The 23,212-nt window shown below is 42.8% G+C and overlaps 1 protein-coding gene across 7 annotated transcripts in view; it reads right to left on the bottom strand.

The window, feature by feature from the left end:
* Positions 1-17,326, bottom strand: part of nrxn3a (neurexin 3a) — a 470,965-nt gene extending 453,639 nt beyond the window's left edge. For all 7 annotated transcript variants that reach the window (XM_064927553.1, XM_064927554.1, XM_064927555.1 and 4 more), the window contains exons 1-2: positions 17,058-17,326; positions 1,409-2,677 (exon numbers count right to left, since the gene is read on the bottom strand). In XM_064927553.1, coding sequence (XP_064783625.1) covers positions 1,409-2,114 — 706 coding nt within the window. In that variant the 5' untranslated portion in view covers positions 2,115-2,677; positions 17,058-17,326. The remainder of the gene's footprint in view (positions 1-1,408; positions 2,678-17,057) is intronic.
* Between the last annotated feature and the right edge of the window lie 5,886 nt (positions 17,327-23,212).

Below are 23,212 nucleotides of genomic sequence, written 5' to 3'. Positions count from 1 at the left end.
TATGGGCCTTCCTGATAGAGACGCAAAACTCAGACATGCTCCTGGGGTTTTTAACATTGTCGATTACATATAGGCCAGCCATTTTATTTTCTTGCTCCCTTTGGTGAGGATGTGTTCACAGTGAGAGAGAACCAGTCGCCAGGGCTTGACACACACACACGCTGTCACACACACGTTGTCACACACGCTGTCATGCTTCCTCACCCAGTCGACTGAAAAGCTTAAATTCAACTGAAGCAGTTTAACGCTCATCCAAGAGAAGATAGAGGAAAAAGAGGCCACTCCCTTTTAAAAACATGTCCTGACATAAAAACAACGTAATCTTTACATTCCAGATTCACTGCCGTTTTCTCTGTTGGTTAATGTTTGGGCTTGATGCCAAAGCAGATGCAAATTGCCTTCATGCTCTGTAAACCTAACCTACTAAAGTGGCAGGCGAAGAAACAAGAGAATACTAGAAACAGTAGTATCCTTCTATACTTTAGATTTTCTCACAGGAATGTAAAGGAAAGGGAAAAAGCTGGAGTTGTTCATTGTTTTCTGATTACACCCCCCCCCCCCCCCCCCAAAAAAAAAAAATCCTGAAGAGTTCCTATAGCTGCAATATCAGGATTGTTGTAAGAGGACAGATTAAATTCCAATTTAGTTTAAAACAGATCAAAATGTATATTTTATTTCAGCAGAAAGAAACAGCAAATGAACTGACATTACCTCAGTATATTATAAGTGCATGACCACATTGCATACAGTATCTAACAATTGAAAGAAAGAAAACTCTCTACCCAAAATCCTCTGCAATAAAGCAGATAACATTCACTCTCCCTTTACAAATAAAAAAAGGCCTTTCTTACGCTCCTTCTAAGAAATCGTAAGAATAAAAAAACCTAACCAAAAGGTTTTTTTTTATAAAAAAATCAATTTGGGGTCTAACCAATACCAGCTGTGGAGGAAGAAGAGAGAGATGGAGGTTGTGATTGAATCAAAGCAGTTCCAGAATGCTCTGCAACACAAAAGGATGTGATTTTAACACCTGTCATCGCATGATTGGTAAAGAAAAGGGCTCAGGAGGCCCCCGTTCTCTCTATAGGCGTCCTTATCAGTCCCTGCAGGGAGGTCCCATTAACCTGCACCTTGGTGGCTAACCGTGTCGCTAACCACGCTTAGATTAGCACACACACAGGGACAACATACACTGAGTCTGAGAGAGACGACTTAGTAAACAACAAAGCAAAACTGCTTCAAATGAGGTCAGTGACGCCTCTGGAATAACATGAAAATGATCTATGGATTAGGAAAAAAGGTGAAATTAAATGGGTAAAATCTGTGTGGCTAAAAGTGAACATAAGGCTATGCACAAACGTAGACATTCAGGAACAGTAAAGGAAATACAAAATGTATAAGATCTTACCTTCATTGCAGAAGCGGCCCTTGTATTCTGTTTTGGAGCAGTCGCACATGGGTTCCCCATCCACCACGGTGCAGCTCCCACTGTTCTCGCACGGGTTCTCGGTACAGCGCCCCTCCGACTCCAGACGAACCCTCAAGCTGCTGAGGAGAACCGGTTCCGTGTTCCCGTACTTCAGATCTGAGATTGTTCCTCTGAAGGGTGGGGCATCACGTGCCGTGGGCAGCGTGAGCGCTGACGTACGGATGTCCAGCGGCACGCCACCCAGGAACAGATCGCTAACAATTTTCATGTGCTGGCGGCTACCTCCGGTGGGCCGCACCTCGTCCGCCTTGACCTGGCCGTCCAGCCCCAGCACCGTCCTCAGGCCGTAGCGGCTCAGTGTGGCAAAGTGCCAGCTGCTGTCGTTGACCCGCTTGTCGGACACCACAGCGGTCTCGGCGCAGTCGATGCTGAAGCGCAGCTGCAACTTGCCCTCCACGACCATCAGCTGCAGGAAGTCGCAGTAGCCACTGTCGTCGAAGTAGAGCAGCAGTGCCGTGGACATGTCTGTCTTGAACTGGAAGCTGAGGTCGCTACGCGTGCTGGCGTCCCAGCGGAGGTAGCGGGCCCACTGGCCGGGGGCCGCTGTGAACTCCAGGCTCAGACACACACCCAGGAAGGCCGAGAGCAGCAGCTGCAGCCTCGCAGACAAGCCCAGCACATCCATGGTCAACAAGGAGGAGGAAGAGGACGAATGAGTTTATATTCCTGAAAGCTTAGATAGCATTGGATTTGATTTAAAAGTCTTAGAGTAAGTATCCAATTCTAGAGGGAGTATCCACAGTTGTATCCAAAAGTGTACTCAGATATGGTTGACACTGCTGAGAGATTTAATACAAAATCAGCAGGGAGTTGGGTGGTAGTTGGGATAACAGTCGTAGGTAGGCTAAGTAACAGTCGTAGGCCATGCACATGAGTAAACTATCCAATCGCTGACAAGCTATGGACAGTAGGTAGAATTGCAGATGCCTTTCCTCCTAGTTAAAGAAAGGAGGAGGGAGAGAGAGGAAAAGTGGAGAAGAGTCTAAACTAGTTTCTCCTTCTGTTGGGAAGGAAAGTTTGACCTTTGTAATCCTTTAAAGTCCAAAGAGATTGCTATGGGTAATCATGGCGTAAGGTCCGATTGGACTTGCTCTTCTGGTTGTCAGGGTGATCGGGATGTCCTTCTTCATGTTGCCTGCTGGAATTTGTAGTTCACAGGGGAGCCTCTGGATCTCCTCAGTTCCATCACTGTCAGAAACAGGAAGCATAGGATTTACACACAGCACACATAACATTGATATTCAGACCATCTGAAAAAAAACTGTGGTTTCCAGACACAGATTGATATTTTACAACAGGCCTTTTTTTCCCTCACTACTATTTCAGCAAGAGGACCCATCTTTATTGATTCCACATTTGTCCAAACTGCTGGTGATGGTCATTCCGAGTCTTTTTGGTGAGCAGGATCATGTAGCTATGTTCATGTAAAAAAGCTGTTTATTTGACTCCCAAACGGTTCTTCATTCAAAATGTTTGAGTCGAAAAAATTGCAAATCTCTAATGTAAAGCCTAGTGATTAGTGCTTTTTGAGTTTGGTTCGGTTTTGGTTTGATTATAAAAAAGTATCACTGTTTTTTAGACATTAAATGCACTATGCATTACAGATGTCGAATTTTAACTTGATCCCTTTTTTGTAGCAGATAATTTTCCTGATGCATCAGGAAATTCAAATGAGCCTCGGGAATGGCTAAGATTAGCAGTTCATTTTCTCTTCATGTGGGGGGCAATCGAGTCATTGGGATTAGGGCTGCTATCTTCAAATAATATTCTCTCTCGCACGCTCCCTCTCAAACGATATAGGCCTAGGTCCCATTACTGCAACATTCAAATGTACAGAAATATCTGAAATGCAGCCATACCCATCACCAACAGTCATTTTATATAGCTTAATAACACAAGATAGATACTGGTCTCCACTAAGCTACGACATACAAAGGTTGAGTGTATCGTAAGGTTTACGAATGAACTGTCAAAATTGAGTTCAATCATGGCCTGGGGTGGGCTAGCGGTTAGGGTCGCTTCCTTCAGTGTGCACATAGGCCTATGGTGTCCACGTGGGTTTGATGATTTCGCCCCAAGCCCTTTTGGCACAAATAACACAGTCTCCCAAATGACTTGATGTAGTTACACATTTCAAATATAGACAGTCCAGGATTATTTAAACTCTTGATCTTGATAAGCTTAGAGGATGCATGGCTTCACCCAGGTGGGTGCTACAAGTTTGTTTCAGAGGAAGTTTACCAAGGAGTCTACAACTGAGGAGGGCAAGAGGTGACGTGACCTCGGACTTGTTTCCCTCCCGGATCTGACCATCATTTACCCCCTGCTCAACCCTTCAGCCGGGCTCAGTCGGACGAGATGTGGACTGCACAGGTGAGGAAGGTACGCATGGAGAGCGGATCGGACACAACGATGTGACCTGTTGGACTTGCACCTGCCTCTGTGTACGACCGTGGAAGATTTTCCACCCAGAACTGTCAATAGGCTAACAAATGTTTTGTTGTTCTAAAGGCATCTTTGAGATTATTACTATATTGAAAAGTGCTATAAAAATTTAATCTATTCATATTATTATTATATAACATTAATAATAAATGACAATTTCCAGACACTTTTGGATAACATAAATAGTGAACAAATAAAATATTAACACAGCATTCATACAAAGTGTCAGGTAAATTGCCACAGTAGATTTGCAATGGTAAATGAGGGAATTATTTATTTATATTGTACAGAATGCGTGTTAAATAGATATATCGCCCTTAGTCTGTTCAAAAGGACTATGTTGTTCCGATGACAATGCCAACCAGAGGGCGAACATATGGGGCGGCAGGTAGCCTAGTGGTTAGAGCGATGTAACCGAAAGGTTGCAAGATCGAATCCCTGAGCTGGCAAGGTAAAAATCTGTCGTTCTGCCCCTGAACAAGGCAGTTGTTGTGTCACTCTTCCTAGGGCATCATTGAAAATAAGAATATGTTCTTAACTGACTTGGCAAGTTAAATAAAGGTTGTGAATGACTTTGGTTACAAGCAGGACTGAGTGAGAGGTGACGTGATTGGGCTCACTCTTGCCAAAATAAGCTCAATGGGCTTAATATGCGGCAACCTTCCTGCATGTGGGTCGACTCCCATTGTTAGGGCGGAGACATGAGCATCTTGTCATTATATACAGATCTCTGACTAAGGAAGCACAACATAATCTTTTAGGGAGCAGTATAGGTGACCAGTAATGGTTCCAATGGAGATCAGCTGTGCAGGTGAATTCAGCGCATATTAATGGTTTAACGAGACAACAATTAGCGGTAATCTAGTGCCATCACTGCAATAGGCCCCTTGTTATTTGATTATATTCCAATATTATTAACCAATATTATTAACCTATCAATAATCACATAATAATAGGTGTGAAAACCAATAATCTACTGTTTGTGTTGCCCTGGCTAAATTGATGAGTTGATTTGATAAACAATCAACTTTCTTCCAGAGTCGATGATCGCCAACGTTTTATAGTTAGGCAATGTATAATTTGCAGAGGTGGGTAGAGTACTGAAAACCTGTATTTAAGTTAAAGTACTGTTACTTAGATTGTAATTTACTCAAGTTAAATTAGCCTTAAGTACATAAGTAAGAGTAACAAAGTATCCAGTAAGAAAACTACTTCAGTACGAGTTACACATTTAGTTTTTAGTTGTTGTTTTTTTTTACAATTTATGGCAAACTGTGACAGCAAACAAAAAGGACAACAACTTAGTGTAATTGATTTGACGTGAATTTAATATTAAAGCCTGCCAGCACTATCTTGCAGATGTCCCCCAGCACAGGTACTCACCAATGAAGACTGACGTCAAACAAGGTACGTGGGCTGTACAATTTCAACTACGTTCATTCAATGTTGACTTAATATCAATGTGAACAATGGCATAAAAAGGTATATGGTACTCGAGACATTGGAATTTGAAAGCGTATTTCATGAAAGCGTATTTCACAATATCATTTCAAGTGCATGTGATGTTGAATGCATATTATACTGAACAAATATAAAAACGCAACATACAACAATTTCAAAGATTTTACTGAGTTAAAGTTCATATAAGTAAATCAGTCACTTGAAATAAATGCATTACGCCCTAATCTATAGATTTCACGACTGGGAATACAGATATCCATCTGCTGATCACACAGATACCTTAAAAAAGGTAAGGGTGTGGATCAGAAAACCAGTCAGTATCTAGTGTGACCACTATTTGACTCATGCAGCGTGAGTTGATCAGGCTGTTGATTGTGGTCTGTGGCATGTTGTTCCACTCCTCTTAAATGGCTGTGCGAAGTTGCTGGATATTGGCGGGAACTGGAACACGCTGTTGTACACGTCAATCCAGAGCATTCCAAACATGCTCAACTGGTGTGTATGCATGCCATGGAAGAACTGGGACATTATCAGCTTCCAGGAATTGGGTACAGATCCTAGCGACATGGGGCCATACATGCTGAAACATGACAGCGGGTGAATGGCACGTCAATGAGCCTCAGGATCTCGTCATGGTATTTATGTGCTTTCAAATGCAATTGCATTTGTTGATAAATCTAGATAAGATAAATCTATGTAACTGAGGCGATTAGGTCAAATGTAACGGAGTACAAAGTCAGTTACTTCCTTCAGAAATTACTTGAGTAAGAATACAAGTAAAATACTAGTTTCTCTGAAAACTCAAAGGGCAGTAGTAGACCAGATTCAAACCCATGCCTGGTCTTGCACATGTGTGCCGTTGCCAGCGCTTGTACTGCCTGGACCACACAGGCACTGATATAACCATGAATGTATGTCACCAATTGGTGACCTTGAACATATAATAAAACAATTGATGTAATAAATATGGATTTTCCTTAACAAAAATGAAATCTAACCCCTACAAATAGGGTTCATTTAATCCACATAAGAATTCACACGAGACGCGCTTTAACCTGCATGTAGCTTACACAGGCTACTTGAACTAACCCCAGTGGACCTGAAGTCTAAGTTATTGTAGCCTACAAACACCGCTTCCATCTGCCCCCTGGCGACGATTCTAATTATTTCTTGCTCACCAAGCAAGGAGTTTTTGTACGTAGGTCAATGAGAGTGTCGAATTTGGTTAACAAAAAAATGGAATGGCTTATTTGATGGAATAGACATTTTGTAATGGTTAGGTTGTTCGGAGTATACTTGATATAACTAGAACAAGTGACATCCCGGCAAACCTTTTGAAAATCGACTTCATATCGAAGTTGTGCCTGGTAGTCACTAGTTGCCATAAAGTCATAAACCCGCCTATTTCTACAATTTATCTTCTTAAAATGTGATTTTAAACTTTATCCTAAAGTTAGTTTAGACTTTGTGACTGTGGTAACTAGTGGAAACCGTTGTGCCTGTTGTTCACACGCGTATCTGCCCTCTCGTTGGTTAGAATGGTTCAACCTGATCTTGCCTCCTCCTGACTGCCTTCCATTTTGGAAGATATGTATTTTCATTGTTATAGGGCCACTAGAGTATCTGGTCAATATAATCAAAGATTATGGATTTACTGACAAGAGACATGTCTCTCTGTACAAACAAAGGGAGTCGTTGTGTCACGCCCTGGCCATAGAGAGGTTTTTATTTTCTATTTTGGTTAGGCCAGGGTGTGACTAGGGTGGGCATTCTATGTTCATTTTCTATGTTTTGGATTTCTGTGTTGTTTGGCCGGGTGTGGTTCTCAATCAGAGGCAGCTGTCTATCTTTTTCTCTGATTGAGAACCATACATAGGTAGCCTTTTTTTGTTATTTTCTGTTTAGTGTGTTTTGCACCTGATGGAGCTTGTTCTTTTGTTGCTTGTTGTTTAGTGTTCAGCTTTACCATTAAAATGACGAACACGTGCTTCGCTTTGGTCCTCACACCTTCTTCCACCAATGGCCGTTACAGAACTACCCACCACCAAAGGACCAAGCAGCCTGGTAAGGAGGAGCAGCGCTATCTGGAGAAATGGACATGGGAGGAGATACTGGAAGGCAAGGGACCCTGGGCACAGGCTGGGGAGTATCGCCGTCCACAGGAGGAACTGGAGGCAGCTAAGGCTGAGCGGTAACACTACGAGGGAACACGGCTGGCAAGGAAGCCCGAGAGGCAGCCCCAAAACTTTTGGGTGAGGGCACACGGGGAGTGTGGCAGAGTCAGGTTGGAGACCTGAGCCAACTCCCTGTGCTTACCGTGGCGAGCATGGGACTGGTCAGGCCCTGTGCTATGGGGTGAAATTGGAGGTGAGCGAAGGAAGCGAAGCAGAGACAGTGAGGGAGTTGATGGGAAGATTGGAGGAGAAAGCAATGAGAGAGCTGCTGTGTTGGTGCATGAGGCACGACATCCGCCCGACGGAGCGTGTCCTCGATTTGATGTCAACTGAGTCAGCTCTCCATACTCGTCCTGAGGTGCGTGCTAGCCGTCTGGTGAAGACTGTGCCAGCCCCACGCACCAGGCCTCCTGAGCGCCTCCCCAGCCCTGCACATCTTGTGCCAGCTTGGCGCTACAGATCTCCAGTACGCATTCTGAGCCTGGTGCGCTACATTCCAGCTCCATGCATCTGCCGGGCTAGGGTGAGGATCCAGCCAGGACAGATGGTGCCAGCTCTGCTCTCCAGACCTCCAGTGCGCCTCCTCGGGCCAGGATATCCCGCGCCGGCTCTAGGCACGGTTTCCCCAGTTCGCCAGGAGATCACAATGCGGTCTGTTCCAGCTTCCTGCACGTGCCGGGCTTGAGTGCGCATTCAGCCTGGAAGAGTGGTGTTAAGGCTACGCACCAGATCTCCAGTGCTCCCCCACAGCCTGGTCTATCCTGTGCCTCCTCCACGGACCAGGCCTCCAGTAGGTCTCCCCAGCCTGGTGAGTCCTGTGCCTGTCTCCTGTCCGGAGCTGCCAGTCGCCCCCCTGTCCGGAGCTGCCAGAGTCGCCCCCCTGTCCGGAGCTGCCAGAGTCGCCCTCCTGTCCGGGGGCCGCTGCAAGGGACCCCAGTCCGGGATCGGCGGCGAGGGTCCCCGCTCCAGAGGTGCCACCTAAGTGGCCAAGCCTAAGGTGGAGCGGGGTCCACGTCCCACACCAGAGCCCCGCCGTAAAGAATGCCCACCCGGACCCTCTCCTTTAGAGTCAGGTTTTGTGGCCGGATTCCGCACCTTTGGGGGGGTGGGGTACTGTCACGCCCTGGCCATAGAGGTTTTTATTCTCTCTTTTGGTTAGGCTAGGGTGTGACTAGGGTGGGCATTCTATGTTCATTTTCTATGTTTTGGATTTCTGTGTTTGGCCGGGTGTGGTTCTCAATCAGAGGCAGCTGTCTATCGTTGTCTCTGATTGAGAACCATACTTAGGTAGCCTTTTCCCATCTGTGTGGTGTGGGTAGTTATTTTCTGTTTTGTGTGTTTTGCACCTGACGGAGCTTTTTCGGTTGTTCTTTTGTTGCTTGTTTAGTGTTCAGCTTCACCAATAAAATGACGAACGCGTACCACGCTGCGCTTTGGTCCTCACCTTCTTCCACCAACGGCCGTTACACGTTGTCCACACAGCAGCATGGCGGGCTGTCTGGCTGCCACCTATCCTTTATTTGGATTGGTGGATGTATCTCATTATTGTAATCCTTTTTTGAATATTCAATGAGAGTTGTTGACATCAAGCAACTGTATTCAATGGAGGGACCAGTACGAAGAAAGTATGAAAATGTATGCACTCACTACTGTAAGTGGCTCTGGATAAGAGTGGCTGCTAAAGGACTTATGTTTTTTTTTAAATATATTCTATGCTACTAGCCTCATGCTATGAATATGCATGGCCAAGTGTTTTTTCTCAAAGATGCCGGGATGTCACATGTCCTACTTATATCAGTACACTCCTAACTTTAGCATTATGAAACTTCTATTAGATCCAATTAACCTCACGCAGCAAATAAACCATTCATTTTTTTTCAACATACAAAATCTCCTTTGGTGGGCGAAACAACTTGCTGAGCTGGGCCTTCCACTCTCTCTCTGATATAATGGATAATCTGTGGTTCTCTGTCTCCGGACAAGTAGGCATGCTAAACTATGTAGAATGTTGGCCTGTTGGAAACTACATCACACAGTTCGGACTTGATTTATGTGATTTATCTCTATAGAAACTGCAGTCAGAAAATGCGCATTGAGCTCCCTGAAAAAAAAAATGGAATTCAAATAACTGAACCGACATCCGTCAATTAGGCTAGTTGTTTGAAACCCCAAAAATAACAGACATTTCAGTTAATCGCTAAGCAAACGTAGGCTACCATGCATTATGTCAGATTTTGAAGATTGTGATATGCGTGTTCAAATAAGATATATTTTTTTTACAAACTGCAAACATTTTCGTGGACCAGAATGAAACGCTCTCCTCACTTTTGTTTCTGTAGTAAGGATTCATCACCTTCAGAGAATGACTGTTACTTCTATGCAGATAATCGTTGTTTGAAGCTAAAAAAAAAAGCAGTTAGGTAGCACTATGCAAATCAGGGAGCCAAATAAACGGCTCTTTTACCGATGCGATTCTCGTCGTTCACCAAAAAAGAGACGTACGTTTGCAAACGAGCCTTCGCTACAAACTGCTACGGACATGTGAAGACATGACAATTTGGAAACACAGACAAATACTGTACTTTTGAACCATAACAAATAAAATAGAAGGATCTGTGTGCATAATTCATTGTATCTGATGTTAGAGATACAATTACCAGTCACCAAACCTAATTAAAAGTGGCAGTTTTTTTTCCCTCGGTAAAGGTCTAGGCCCTATCTGTCATCTGCTAGGAAAATTAGCACCATTATTCTGCTGGCAGCCCCCGACTATCAATCAGGCCAGCAGAGATGGCCCTTATCTGATGGCCAGGGGAATGAACGGGGCTTTCTGCTGACTGCACCATACAGATGGACAAAGAGAAACCACAAAACAAAGGAAGGAGAGACACTAGAATACTAGAGACCTAAATACGCAGGGCCAGAGACAAGAGAGACCCCAATGCCTAAACAGGTACAACGTCTAGAGAGACCATGTGACCATGTGTTGGACAATTCCCTCCATTTCTCCCCGGTGAACTTATTCTTTGCGTCAAGATTGTTGCTAACATGTCTCCTAACCTAACTATCCGATCGTTAGTCCCATCAAACATTGAGTTTTGTAATATTAAACACAAGATTCAGGGTCTGGTTGATGTAATTTCTTTAGAAATGTTTGTGTTTCATTCTATCGCCAATCTGTTCTAGGCTAGCCTACTGAAAATGCATTTTTACGGGACAGATTTCTGTATTTTGGGATTATATCAACAATTGACTAATTAAACAAATACCAAAACATAGGGTGGAGTTCTCCTTTAATGAGATGTAACAGTTTATGCCAGGTCCTTTTAGGATTCATTCATGAGAGCTGTCCTCGAGGTAACAAAATACACACTAACTTGACCCACATTTCCATCTATCTTGAGACACAGATAAGGTTCTAGATAACCATAGGCTTGCACTACTCCAAAATGCAGAGATAGAGAAACCAAAAAGACAGAGAAATTGAGATCGATGGACAGAGAGAGCAAGCGAGTGAGAGAACCACCCAGTTCAACACTGTCTCCACTGCTCCCCAACCCAAATAGAAGCCAGGGTGTACAGTATGCCAGCACTACTCTCAGACACACAGTCAAATCCCTGCTGACATATCAGCTTGATGTGTGTCATCGCTGGGATATGCTGCTCTGTGACACTGTAGTGATGTAATGACAAGCCAGCGTCTGGCCATCAGCAGCCTGCCCCACGACCAGAGATATCTACAGTAGCCTACACTCACCAGGAACACACACATAGAAAGTTTGGCTTCTACCCAGTATGGTTTAGTATACCTATCCAGGCCAGTTAAACGCAGCTATAGTTCTCCCCCATGTTGAGAGGGACTTCAAGTATTACGATAACAATAAGCAGGGTTAAGTTCCACCGCCCCATACAGAGGGTAACCGAATAGGCATCTAACCTAATAGGCACCCTGTGTACCTGCCAATAGTCTCAGCCCTCGCCTCGGTACCACAGGACAAAGGCCCCAGCAGTCAGCATGGGCCCACTGGACCGGAACACACTGGGCGGGGGGGGTCTCGTAACTGATACTTCACCCTGGCAGTAGCCCACACACCTTCTCCCTGCTGTGTGTGTGTGTGTTCTTTTGTTGCAGGTGGATGGGCAGGGGTTAAAAGGCTAAACTGCATGGACCATTGTTCCCATTGATAGGAGTCTGCCGCGCCTCACAGGGAAGACACACACAGGGACAAAAGCAGCCGGGGTTTGGCCTCCCATTAGAAAACAATAAGCAGAGGGATGGAAGGCAGGGGAGGGAATCTGAGAGAGCCATGTTAATAAGAGCGGTCTCTTCATTGGCCCTGACTGTCAAACAGACACACCTCACTGATGTGTCTAGTACCACTGCAGGTGCATTGAGTACACACACTGCCGTGGCTTCACACACACTCTGGATGCTGGAACAAAATGTCCTCTGTGGCAGTCAGCTGATATAACGGAAGAGGAGGATGCGTTCTCTCTCTCTCTCTCACACACACACACACACACACATTTTACAGTGAGATTCTCCAATTTCCCAGTCATCCACCAAACATCTCTTCCTCCACGCAGACTTTACACACACACACCCTATAAACAGTGAGTCACCTATATCCCTGCTGCCAACCTACACACACAAATATACACACACCTTCGCTCCCCTGCAGTACACACACTTTCTCTCTCTTTGATATGGAGGGGGTACACAGTCCTGGAACGGTGTGTGGATGACATCACCACCAATACGGCAAGCCAGAACTAAACCAGTCATGTGTGTGGGATGGGGGGGGAGTATGAGAGAGCAAGAGAGAGACTAATAGAGGGGAGGATGTATTTTCTGGTGAACAGACACAGTCTAAATCATTATTGTCTAATGACTAATCTAAGAGCATTGGGGGAAAGCAAGGCTCCCTCTAAATTGTTCTCACCTATCCAATTTAGTTTCAGTGATGAGCAAAGGAAGGGATGGGGAGAAAGAAAGAAGAGGGAGGATTTGTCTATTTGTACAGACTGGTTGGCACATACTAAACAACACACTTTACTCAATTGTGTCTGACATCAGCAATTACAATGAATAAGACCAGATACAGACCAAATAATACACATACTATGTTTTGTTACGTCATTATTAATAAGAAAGAATGGGATGAGAAAGTAGCGATGGAAAGAAGGGAAGGGGGAGAGAGGTAGGAAGGAAATGTATTTGTAACAGTATTTACACAGCCACACAGACAGGTACAGACAAACAGGCACAGCCTAAATAATCATTTATGCTACAGCGTGGGTGGAGGCAAAGTTCCCCACCATGTTGCTTACACCTATCCAATTTCGTCACACTTGTGATCTAAAAAAATGGAGGGGGGGATCCATTTGTTCATATATCCTACCAGCTACAGACAGACAGGCAGAGACATAGGTGCAGACTGGTGCACAGCCTGGGTAGAAGAAGGGAAAAATTGACAGATTGGTCCATTTTAGAATATGGTCAAACGGGCATGATTTCACCAGTTTCACCATAAAAAAGGGAGTATAGGGAGAAAAATACCCCCCTAAGTATTCTAGTATTTCAGTGGGCACAAGTGGCCACAGCCAGACGGGCAGAGCCATGAGTCCAGCCCGGTGCCCAGCATGGGTAGAGAGAGTGGGCATTCAGCTCTCTGCAGGAAGAGAGACAGAGACACACCTCCTCTGGGTGACGGGGGACGGAAGGGAGGGGAGAGCCGTTCTGCTGCAGCACCTCTCTCCTGCATTACATCACCCCCACACTGCTACACACACACACACACACACACACACACACACACACACACACACTGCAACGATGCTACCAACACTAAGCAATCAACCGAGATCTGCATCCAAGAAAAACCCTGTTTGATTTATCTATCGTTCTAAACGATTAATAACAGCCCGTCTCCTGCATTACATCACTCTACTGCAACACTTGCTCAGCCAAACACACACACACACACACAGTTAATGCATATGCCGGGCCAGTCCTCACACCACAGAGAAAATCCCTGTTTAAATTAATCTAGTTGATCTTTATCTTCATTTATCTAATTCAAATAATCCTTAACCTGCATTACATCACTCTGCAGCAACACACACACACACAAACACACACACAACCAATACTAACCCATGTCTACATGCATGTATAGACATACTATGAATAATAATGCTGGTGATATTCTTAATCATTTCACTACTCTACTTCTACCATACATCATTCTGTAGCAACATCTGCATAGTAGGGGAAGACTCAGCATGCACCCCAGAGAACATATAGTAAACACCTTTCATTTGACAAAAGTAAAAAAATCCATTTTATATTTGTTATAAATGGTGCAATAGAAATAGTGTTTTTATTATAATTGTTAGTATGTTGCTTTACATTTACTATATAATCTCTTGCACCCTCAATTTTGTTTCGGTCATTAGACACCTATGTGTAATTCGTCTTTGTGTGTGTGTGCGTGTGTGTGTGTGTGTGCGTGTGTGTGTGGTTTTACGCACACATACGCACACGCACACCAACAAGTATATGCACGCGAGCGCGCGCGCACACACACACGCACACAACAAATAGGCCTATACAAAATGAATTAGATGAAATTGCAGGGCCTTTCTCAGAAGCATGAAATTACTGTGAGCTGTTGAACGTCGTTTTATTTAGGAAGGCATGACGCAATTTCTACAACCGGAGATTATTTTTCCTCCCTCCGCATCTTTAATCACGCCCGTTAAATATTTTATTATTTGAACTACATTACATTTCGTGTGAAATAGGCCTACGCATTCAGACAAACATAATAGGATATTTTTAATCTGCGTCAAAAATATGTTATAATCATCATACAATTTTTTAAAAACGTTGAAACACTGTGTTGTATTTATTTATATGGGAAAAGGAGCATCCTCAATGATATTGTGAGTAGTAGCCTATTATGTGAGTAATATTGTACCCCCTCTCCCGCCCATACGGATTAACGTTACCTTGAGAGCCCTTGGCCGTTTTCGGTTGATTTGTCAGAGCAGTTAATCGCCTGCCAACCAGCGCCCAGAAAGCAGGACAGCCAAATTAAACCACGCACCAACCACCGCCCGCCACCCCGCAGACAGTACAGCCAAATCACACAACCGCACAATAACCACAGGAGCAGCGCAGGGAATGCGCATAGCACGACCGCATAGCCTACACCACTTAAATATTGAATTCATCTTTCTTGTGTTCTTCTTGTTTCCTGTGTTGGCCTAAATGGGAGAAATGTCGATTAGCCTAGGCCTACTTTCATGAAATGATTTAATAATACAAATATGTATTTTTTATAGCGGCTATCATATTTTATTTAGGCCTAATAGTTGGGTGTAATAATATCCGTGGAAAACATTCACGTAAAACAAAAAAGTGTATATTTTGTGGGGGGAAAAAACGGCATTTTATCTAGATAAAATATTGTTTTCTTATTAAATGGTAAATCATGTTTTTTTAATGTATAAATAAAATAAAAAAATTGATAGAATCTCCATTTCAACTATAATTTTATAGTAGTGCATTGGACTGCTGCTACCTTTTAGGCCTTGCTTGCTGTGTGAGAAAAGAGACGCATTTCACAGGGGTCACGCCCATTTCTGAGGCATTTCTGCCCGTTGAAAAAGCCTGATAAGGAGTTTTCCCTGCATTCTGATGTGTTCACTAAGCCTATTACATTGTAAATCCCAAACATCGAACGTGTGCCACAATGATAAATTAACTTCAAACGTCACCAATTCTGCTGGCAAATTGCCGTGGATTTTATTACTATTTCATCACGAGTGGCGAAGGTGCTGATCAGACCTTTATTGGAGAAAAATCATGAGGTCAAAACGTGACAATTTTAACCACCATTTTGTGATCTCTTACATGATTTTCCTACAGTAATTTATCTATTCCTGATTTAAGACAAAAACATTAAACTATAAATGGTGTTCAAATGCATGATTTAAAACAAAGATGCAGGGAGTTAATAGTGTCGTTATATTTCTACCGCAAAATTGTTGTCTTTTTGTGAGCTGTTAGATATTGATCATCTAAAATCCAACATGCATTCTTCTAAAATGTGAGAGATTGGCTGCATTACATGGTTAATTTCAAAGAAAAAAATCCACTAGCGTGTTCATACATGTCAGATTTCATGGAGATCACCAGCACCCTAAAAACACCCTCCCTCGACATTCTGCAGAGCTCACGAGCTCATTTGATTCCGTAGGGAACGAATTCTACCCGCCGCCTAAAAAAAACATCACGTTTCCTGCGTTATTTTTACAATCCAAATACAGACTCATCTGATGATAAATATTTGACTCTAACGTGTTGTTATATGATTGTTTCCGGTTGTATGGTATGTCTTATCTGCTACAAATGAACAACCCATGTCTGTGAAAAAAAATGTCCATACGAAGACAATGCTTTCTTCTCCACGATATTCTAAATGGAGATGGGTCTATTTCGTTAAAATGAGCATACACGAATTCATCTGTAAAATAATATCATTTTAGAGGGAAAAGGGGGGGGGGGAAGGCCAAATGTCTGGTCTCCATCATGGTGTCTGCAGTGTAGGGGCAATCAATGGAACATAGAAGGTCATGTCCCCATATCAAATTCAAAGCAGCATTCCCATGTCTGAATTGTCTTTTATCTCACAGTATCAAAACAGACAACATGTTTTTTTGTCTCATTTTAGACATAACCCATCTGTTGTTTTCCCTGATAATGCAGCACCGGTTCGTTAAATGAATTTCTTTACTCTGAACCGTCATTGACATTTTAAAATAGCCCCATGCACGCTGGCGGTCGTAAGACACTGGACACCCCTGTATCCATTATTCAAAGCTACTTTTCAGGCGAGAACTAAATGCGTGGTTTGGAAGAGAGTCGTAGCCTAAGCAACCATTTATTTAGCGTCATTTTTGCTTGTTATGATGCCTATAATGCTCTGTGTTTTATAAAATATGAATAATTCCGATTATAAATATTGCCTGTGGCCACGAGCTGAGCGATGTGACCGTAATTCTGTCATTCCCGCGGGGCTTGTCCATGCCTGTCACCCTGGCCTCGTTGACCGGGGAATGGGCAGAGAATCACCCGAGCCGTCATGGCCGGAATGCCCCATTTATAGGCCTACCCGTAAACCACCCTGCAGCAAAAGCGACCTTATTCGTCGATATCATTATGTTTCCAGTCAATTACTAGTATAGTGCAATGCTTAGTTTATGATTAGGTAGTATTGACCACATGTCGACGTTCTTAACGTCCCAACTTGTTCCAGACTGTCGACAGCCGAAACTACAAACATGTTCAAAATGTCTACTTTAACATCCCCATTCCAATCCAAATGTGTTCCGAAGGAACGATTAGAACTATATTTTGGATGTTTGCTAGTCATGACAAGAGGAGCCCTTTGGCAAGTAGAAAATAGAGCACGACTGACCTTAGTTATGGGATAATATCCAATGCATAATAATCCGACAATAAACTCCGGTAATGTTTAAATCCAGGTTCGTTAAAAAAAAAAAAACGAGTAGAATGAATAAACACGGTGCCGATTAAAGCGAGACTTCTGACACAGTACCAGACGTTAAATCGGGGCTATTGGGCTGTTCTTTCCTCTGTCTCTCTCCGGTCGTTCTCCGCTACAGTGCATCACAAGAGCCGCGCGCTCGATCCGTGCGACTGGCGACCGATCTCGGGATGTTCACACACACTTCGCACGGGTCCGCCCTCTCCTGGTCTCTCCTCAGCACCACCTCCGCGCGCGCCCCATTTAAAGGCGTAGTCTGGGAGAGACACAGCAGTGAAGGCATGATTTTCACAGAGCATGCCGTGGCGTGTGTGTCTGGAATAAGCTATAGTTAAAACAAATCGGTAGAAACGGTAATATTTGCATAGCTGTGTTGCACAAACAGAGTAATGTGGAAAAGTTGCCTAATTACTAATTTCTTCCTTAACTGACAATTATATGGTTTACAAAGTGATGCGCAAACCCAAAACGCACTTCCAGATAGGCCTACATAGCCTATTTGTATTAAAACATTGAAAAATAAATGTTTTGTATAAAACTGAGACACTTGGATGAGACTGCCAGCGCCTGGCGCTGCGCTTTTTCATATTCCAGACACGTGGGTGGATCTCAATAGACTGTGGAAGATTTCTCTCCTGGCCCCCTTTTCCTTCAACTGATCTCATAGAACGGGACAGGTGAGTAAAATAATAATAGGCTACCTACCTCCATAGCCGGCCTCCGCCATATTACTTTCACCTATCCTGCCTTTATTTCAGTGCAGATCAGTGCTCTGACAATGTCTCATAAATGGATGAATAAAGTAATTCAGATTAAAATAATTGAATAGATGTTCATTTCATTGAATTATATTGATGAAGTAGAGCAGAGTGGAAGCCACTTCAGACTACGGAGAGGCACGATTTTATCTTGAGGCCGGCCTACAACCTCAGAGCTGAACTCAAAAGAACACCACGTGGAGCAGGACCACGGAAAGCACAGGCCTTGTCACAATCGACAAGATAATAGCTATTCTAAAACGGAGAGTGACACAGACAAACATATTTTATAAAAAAGATCCAGTCACACACATTTCCTAGGTGGCAAAGGTCCTTATGGATAATGTAATTTATACGTTTGTGACACCAAACGGTTCACACCCCTCTTGTTGGCGGAGAGAACATTTTGCAGTTTTAAATCAAATTTCCTGCAGTTCTATGCATTCTTCCATGTCGTATGTTTGTTTATATGATACCAGGGGTCGAAGCCTGGGTGAGTAAAAAACATAATCTGTGGTCCAGTTGAGTATGGAGGTCATAGGCTAATACCAAGCACGAGTTCAGCATCTAGACCTACTCTTAGCCCAACCATAATATCTCGAACAACAGGTGTTAAACATGACATAGACCCATAGCCCAAATGATCCATCACAAACCTGGCGGATTATTTAATTGAACCTCGGCCCAAGCCATGGATCGAACTCTGCTGGCCAGCAGAGCAAAGCCGCTCCAAAGCTCCATGGCCATGATGGATGGATCTGCTGAGCGGCTGCGCCGGTTCACAAACACTCTCACAGTCACAGTAAGCATGTTAGCTTAGCAGCATCTCCCCTCTTTGGCAAATACTGTGCAGCATGGGGCCCAGGTACTGTATATTTGATTTTGTTGTCAATTAACAATTTCTTTATGGATTTGGAATAGTGCTTGATGTTATTGTCTTGGGGCCAAGAGTCAGCCTACTGGCAGAGGTAACCATGTTTTTGGCAAAAATGTTCATAATGGTGTTGCCCTTAAAGGTCATGAACAGTCCAAATCATGTTTTTCATTCAATTGGATGATATTTGGATGAATCCAGATTTTTAAAAACTATGATGACCAAAGTATGACAAATTATTATTGCTTCTATATTGATTAAATTTGATCAGAAAGTTACAGGTCCCCACCCCCATGTTAAACAATTGGATTCAGGGGGCAGAATTATTAAGGGGATAGAATTGCTTCACCCTAACTCTAATGATAATACACCAATGGTAACATGATATTCTCTTACATAATTTAAATAAGTACTGCCTTGTAACCAACATCAGAGAAGGCATGCTTGCAGAGGGATGTGGTTTATATACTGTAGTTAGATAGCTACTCTACTGGGTCCAAAATGTAACTGTAGGGTGTCAGCACATTTAATTAACAGTTTACATCTATGGCAAAGACATCCCCTTTCATCTGTGTCTGCTGTTAGCAAGTTACTGGCTAGCTTGGTCTTCAGCCAGCATGGAACAAAAGGGGGGAAAGGGGGGAAAGGGTCATTCAAAACTCTGATACAGTTGTCATGTCAACACATCTATCAGTGCTGTTGTGAACTGCAAGAGGCATGCCAAACAAGAGAATATATATTTTTTTAATTCAATGTTGTTTAGGTTGCTTTGCGTGTCACCAAATTTGCGTGACATGATTTTACTGCAACACTGCATCCAAGTTTCTTGACATAGGCGTTTCAAAGAGCTGTCAGTCAAGGCGAGCTCATGAATATAAGCTCCCCGTCCACTCAGCCTGTCTCTTCAAACTTCCTAGTATTTAGTCATGAAAAAAAACATACTTTTTTTAAAAATGTTGAGCATTTCTATCACCTCAAAAATATTATGGATGATATTTTAATAGCTCAAAAGACTATTTTAAATGGGAATCCGAATGACTGTTCGAGACCACAGGACTAGTGGAAGCAACAATATTGCTCAGTATTTGCATTTGATTGATTGATTTGAGATTTTAGGACCCCTGTAGGTATCAAAAACAAAATAATAATATGATAAAATATTGAATTTGACCTTTACTTCTATAGCCCATAGAAACACATTGAATAACACATCAATAAATGGCAAAACAGAGTCAACAAATAAAACATGAGGAATAAGGTTTTGAAGTGTCTGTCATAATCTAGGAGATATAAGAAAGCTCAGAAAATATTTCGTTTTTTGGATTCAAATTTGACACTTTTTTTCTGTTGGCACAAAACTACCTCCATTCTTAAATATTTTTTTTCAACCAGTACCTTGTTACTTTTAGATGCTTATGGGGGTCGTAGAGCAAAACAGAGAACACCATTGTGTTCGTGTGAGAATTATCTTTCCATAGGGTAGATTTTAGGCCAAATCTTTCAGTCACAACAGACATTCTAGTGACTAGACCGATTTTGAGGAATGTCTCATGGTCTGACAAACACTGCTGGAGCTCATACACCTTCCACCACAGATGCAGAAGGCCGCCATTGGCAGATGCGTTAGATTGAGACAGAGCTTATGCAACATATCTCTACTTTAAATTGATGGATTCCGATGGGTATTTTTTTATTATGTTACTTAGATTACTTGGGTGCATCAATAGACTTATTAAACAACACAATTAGGCCTACATTTTTAAACCAAACCAATTCAATGTTCAATATTTGATACTAATATGTTTCTTAAAATCAATTTAAAAACATCCCACGTGTCTGTGTGTGCGTGTGCATGTGTCTGGGTGGGCTGGAAGGTGGGTGGGTGTGTTCTGGCACAAAGGGACTGACCATGCCCACGCCTCCAGATTGTGTGGCCTTACTGCAGGACCCAGGAGGCGGCATGACACACTGCCCTCTACTTTTGCTTAGGTCTGTAATTTAAAAATATATTTATTTATTTATTTAACCTTTATTTTATCAGGGAGTGATACTGAGACCCGAATTATATAAATTACAGAATATACACACATCAAAATATAACTACAATATACAAGTATAAATAACAAGGTGCACGAAAGCGAAAAGCTGATTTACCTAACTCAGTAGAGACCAAAGGAATTTCGAAAGTTAGCCATCCCTGAGACCGCGTGTGGTAACTTGTATGTCTAAAGTTTTGCAAAGATGTTAGGTACAGTGTGACTATTTGTAAAAGTGCTTTTTAAATGAAAACATAGCAATGTATCAACCTGTGTGACATCAAAGAGGGCCCACCAACTTTCTGGTAGAGATGGCAGTTATGAGTACTAAAATTGTCACCCATAATAAAGTGTAGTGTGCTATAATAAACTGCATCTAACAGCTTTAATGAAGTGGCAGCTGCGTTTAAATAGATGATGTCGCCATAGTCTAGGACTGATAGGAGCGTTGACGGAATAATCTGCATTCTACTATTTAGCTTAAAAGTATTAAATATTTTTTCCCCTCTTCAATCTACACATAATAGATTGATGTCTGCAAATAAAAAATAATAACGGAATATCGCATTTACATAAGTACTCAGACTATTTACACCTTTGGAAGTGATTACAGCATCAAGTATTTTTGGGTATGACGCTACAAGCTTGGCACACCTGTATTTGGGGAGTTTCACCCATTCTTCTCTGCAGATCCTCTCAAGCTCTGTCAGGTTGGATGGGGCGCATCGCTGCATATCTATTTTCAGGTCTCTCCAGAGATGTTCAATCGGGTTCAAGTCCGGGCTCTGGCTGGGCCACTGAAGGACATTCAGAGACTTGTCCCGGGTCGTTGTCCTGTTGGAAGGTGAACCGTCGCTCCAGTCTGAGGTCCTGAACAGGTTTTCATCAAGGATCTCTCTGTACTTTGCTCTGTTCATCTTTCCTTCGATCCTGACTAGTCTCCTAGTCCCTGCCGCCAAAAATATCCCCACAGCATGATGATGATGATGCCACCACTACCTTCACCATAGGGATGGTGCCAGGTTTCCTCCAGACGTGACGATTGGCATTCAGGCCTAAGAGTTCAATCTTGGTTTCATCATACCAGAGAATCTTGTTTCTCATGGTTTGAGAGTCCTTTTAGGTGCTTTTTGGCAAACTCCATGCGGGCTGTCATGTGCCTGTCGTGGCTTCCATATGGCCACTGTATCATAAAGGCCTGATTGGTGGAAAACTGCAGAGATGGTTGTCCTTCTGAAAGGTTCTCTCATCTCCACAGAGGAACTCTAGAGCTCTGTCAGAGTGACCATCATGTTCTTGGTCACCTCCCTGACCAAGGCCCTTCTCCCCGATGGCTCAGTTTGGCTGGGGCGGTCAGCTCTAGGAAGAGTCTCGGTGGTTCTAAACTTCTTCCATTTATTAAGAGTGATGGATGCCACTGTGTTCTTGAGGAACTTTAATGCTGCATACATTTTTTGGTACCCTTCCCCAGATCTGTGCCTCGACACAATCCTGTCTCGGAGCCCTACGGTCAATTCCTTCGACCTCGTGGCTTGGTTTTTGCTCTGACATGCACTGTCAACTGTGGGATCTTATATTGACAGGTGTGTCAAATCATGTCCAAATCATGTCCAATCAATTGAATTTACCACAGGTGGACTCCAATCAAGTTGTAGAAACATCTCAAGGATGATCAATGGAAACAGGATGCACCTGAGCTCAATTTCGAGTCTCATAGCAAAGTATCTGAATACTTATGTAAAAAAGGTCATTCGGTTTGGATTTTTTTTATACATTTGCTAACATTTCTAAAAACCAGTATTTGCTTTGAATTTACTCGGTATTGTGTGTAGATTGATGAGGAAAACGTGTTATTTAATCCCTTTTAGAATAAGGCTGTAATGTATACAAAATGTCAAGGCTTCTGAATTCTTTCCGAATGCTAAAATCATTATTTTAGTTAGTTATTCGTTAGTTATTTTTATGCACTTTAGAGAACAACGTACACTTAGTTTTACCTGCGTTCAATACACATTTCAGATCAACAATGTTGTCACGACTTCTGCCGAATTCGGTCCCTCTCCTTGTTCAGGCGATTTTCGGCGGTCGACGTTACCGGCTTTCTAGCCACCGCCGATCCACTTTTAATTTTCCATTTGTTCTGCCTTTGTCTTATCACACCTGGCTTCACTCAACCAATTACTTGTTTATTATTTAACCCTCTGTTCCCCATGTTGTGTTCGTGAGTGATTGTTTATTGTAATTCGATCCATGTTTGTGGGCTATCATTTGTTGCCTTGTATATTTGTATTTTTTGAGTAAAGTACTTTGATTACTCATATCTGCTGTCCTACGCCTGACTCCCTACACCAGCTACACATAGGACCAATACAAATGTTTTTCTGTATTATCACAAAG

This window comes from Oncorhynchus masou, chromosome 21 (genome assembly GCF_036934945.1).
Source record: "Oncorhynchus masou masou isolate Uvic2021 chromosome 21, UVic_Omas_1.1, whole genome shotgun sequence".
Taxonomy (NCBI): Eukaryota; Metazoa; Chordata; class Actinopteri; order Salmoniformes; family Salmonidae; genus Oncorhynchus; species Oncorhynchus masou.
The sequence above is the reverse complement of the archived record's forward strand: the minus strand, read 5'-3'. Positions and strand labels throughout refer to the sequence as shown.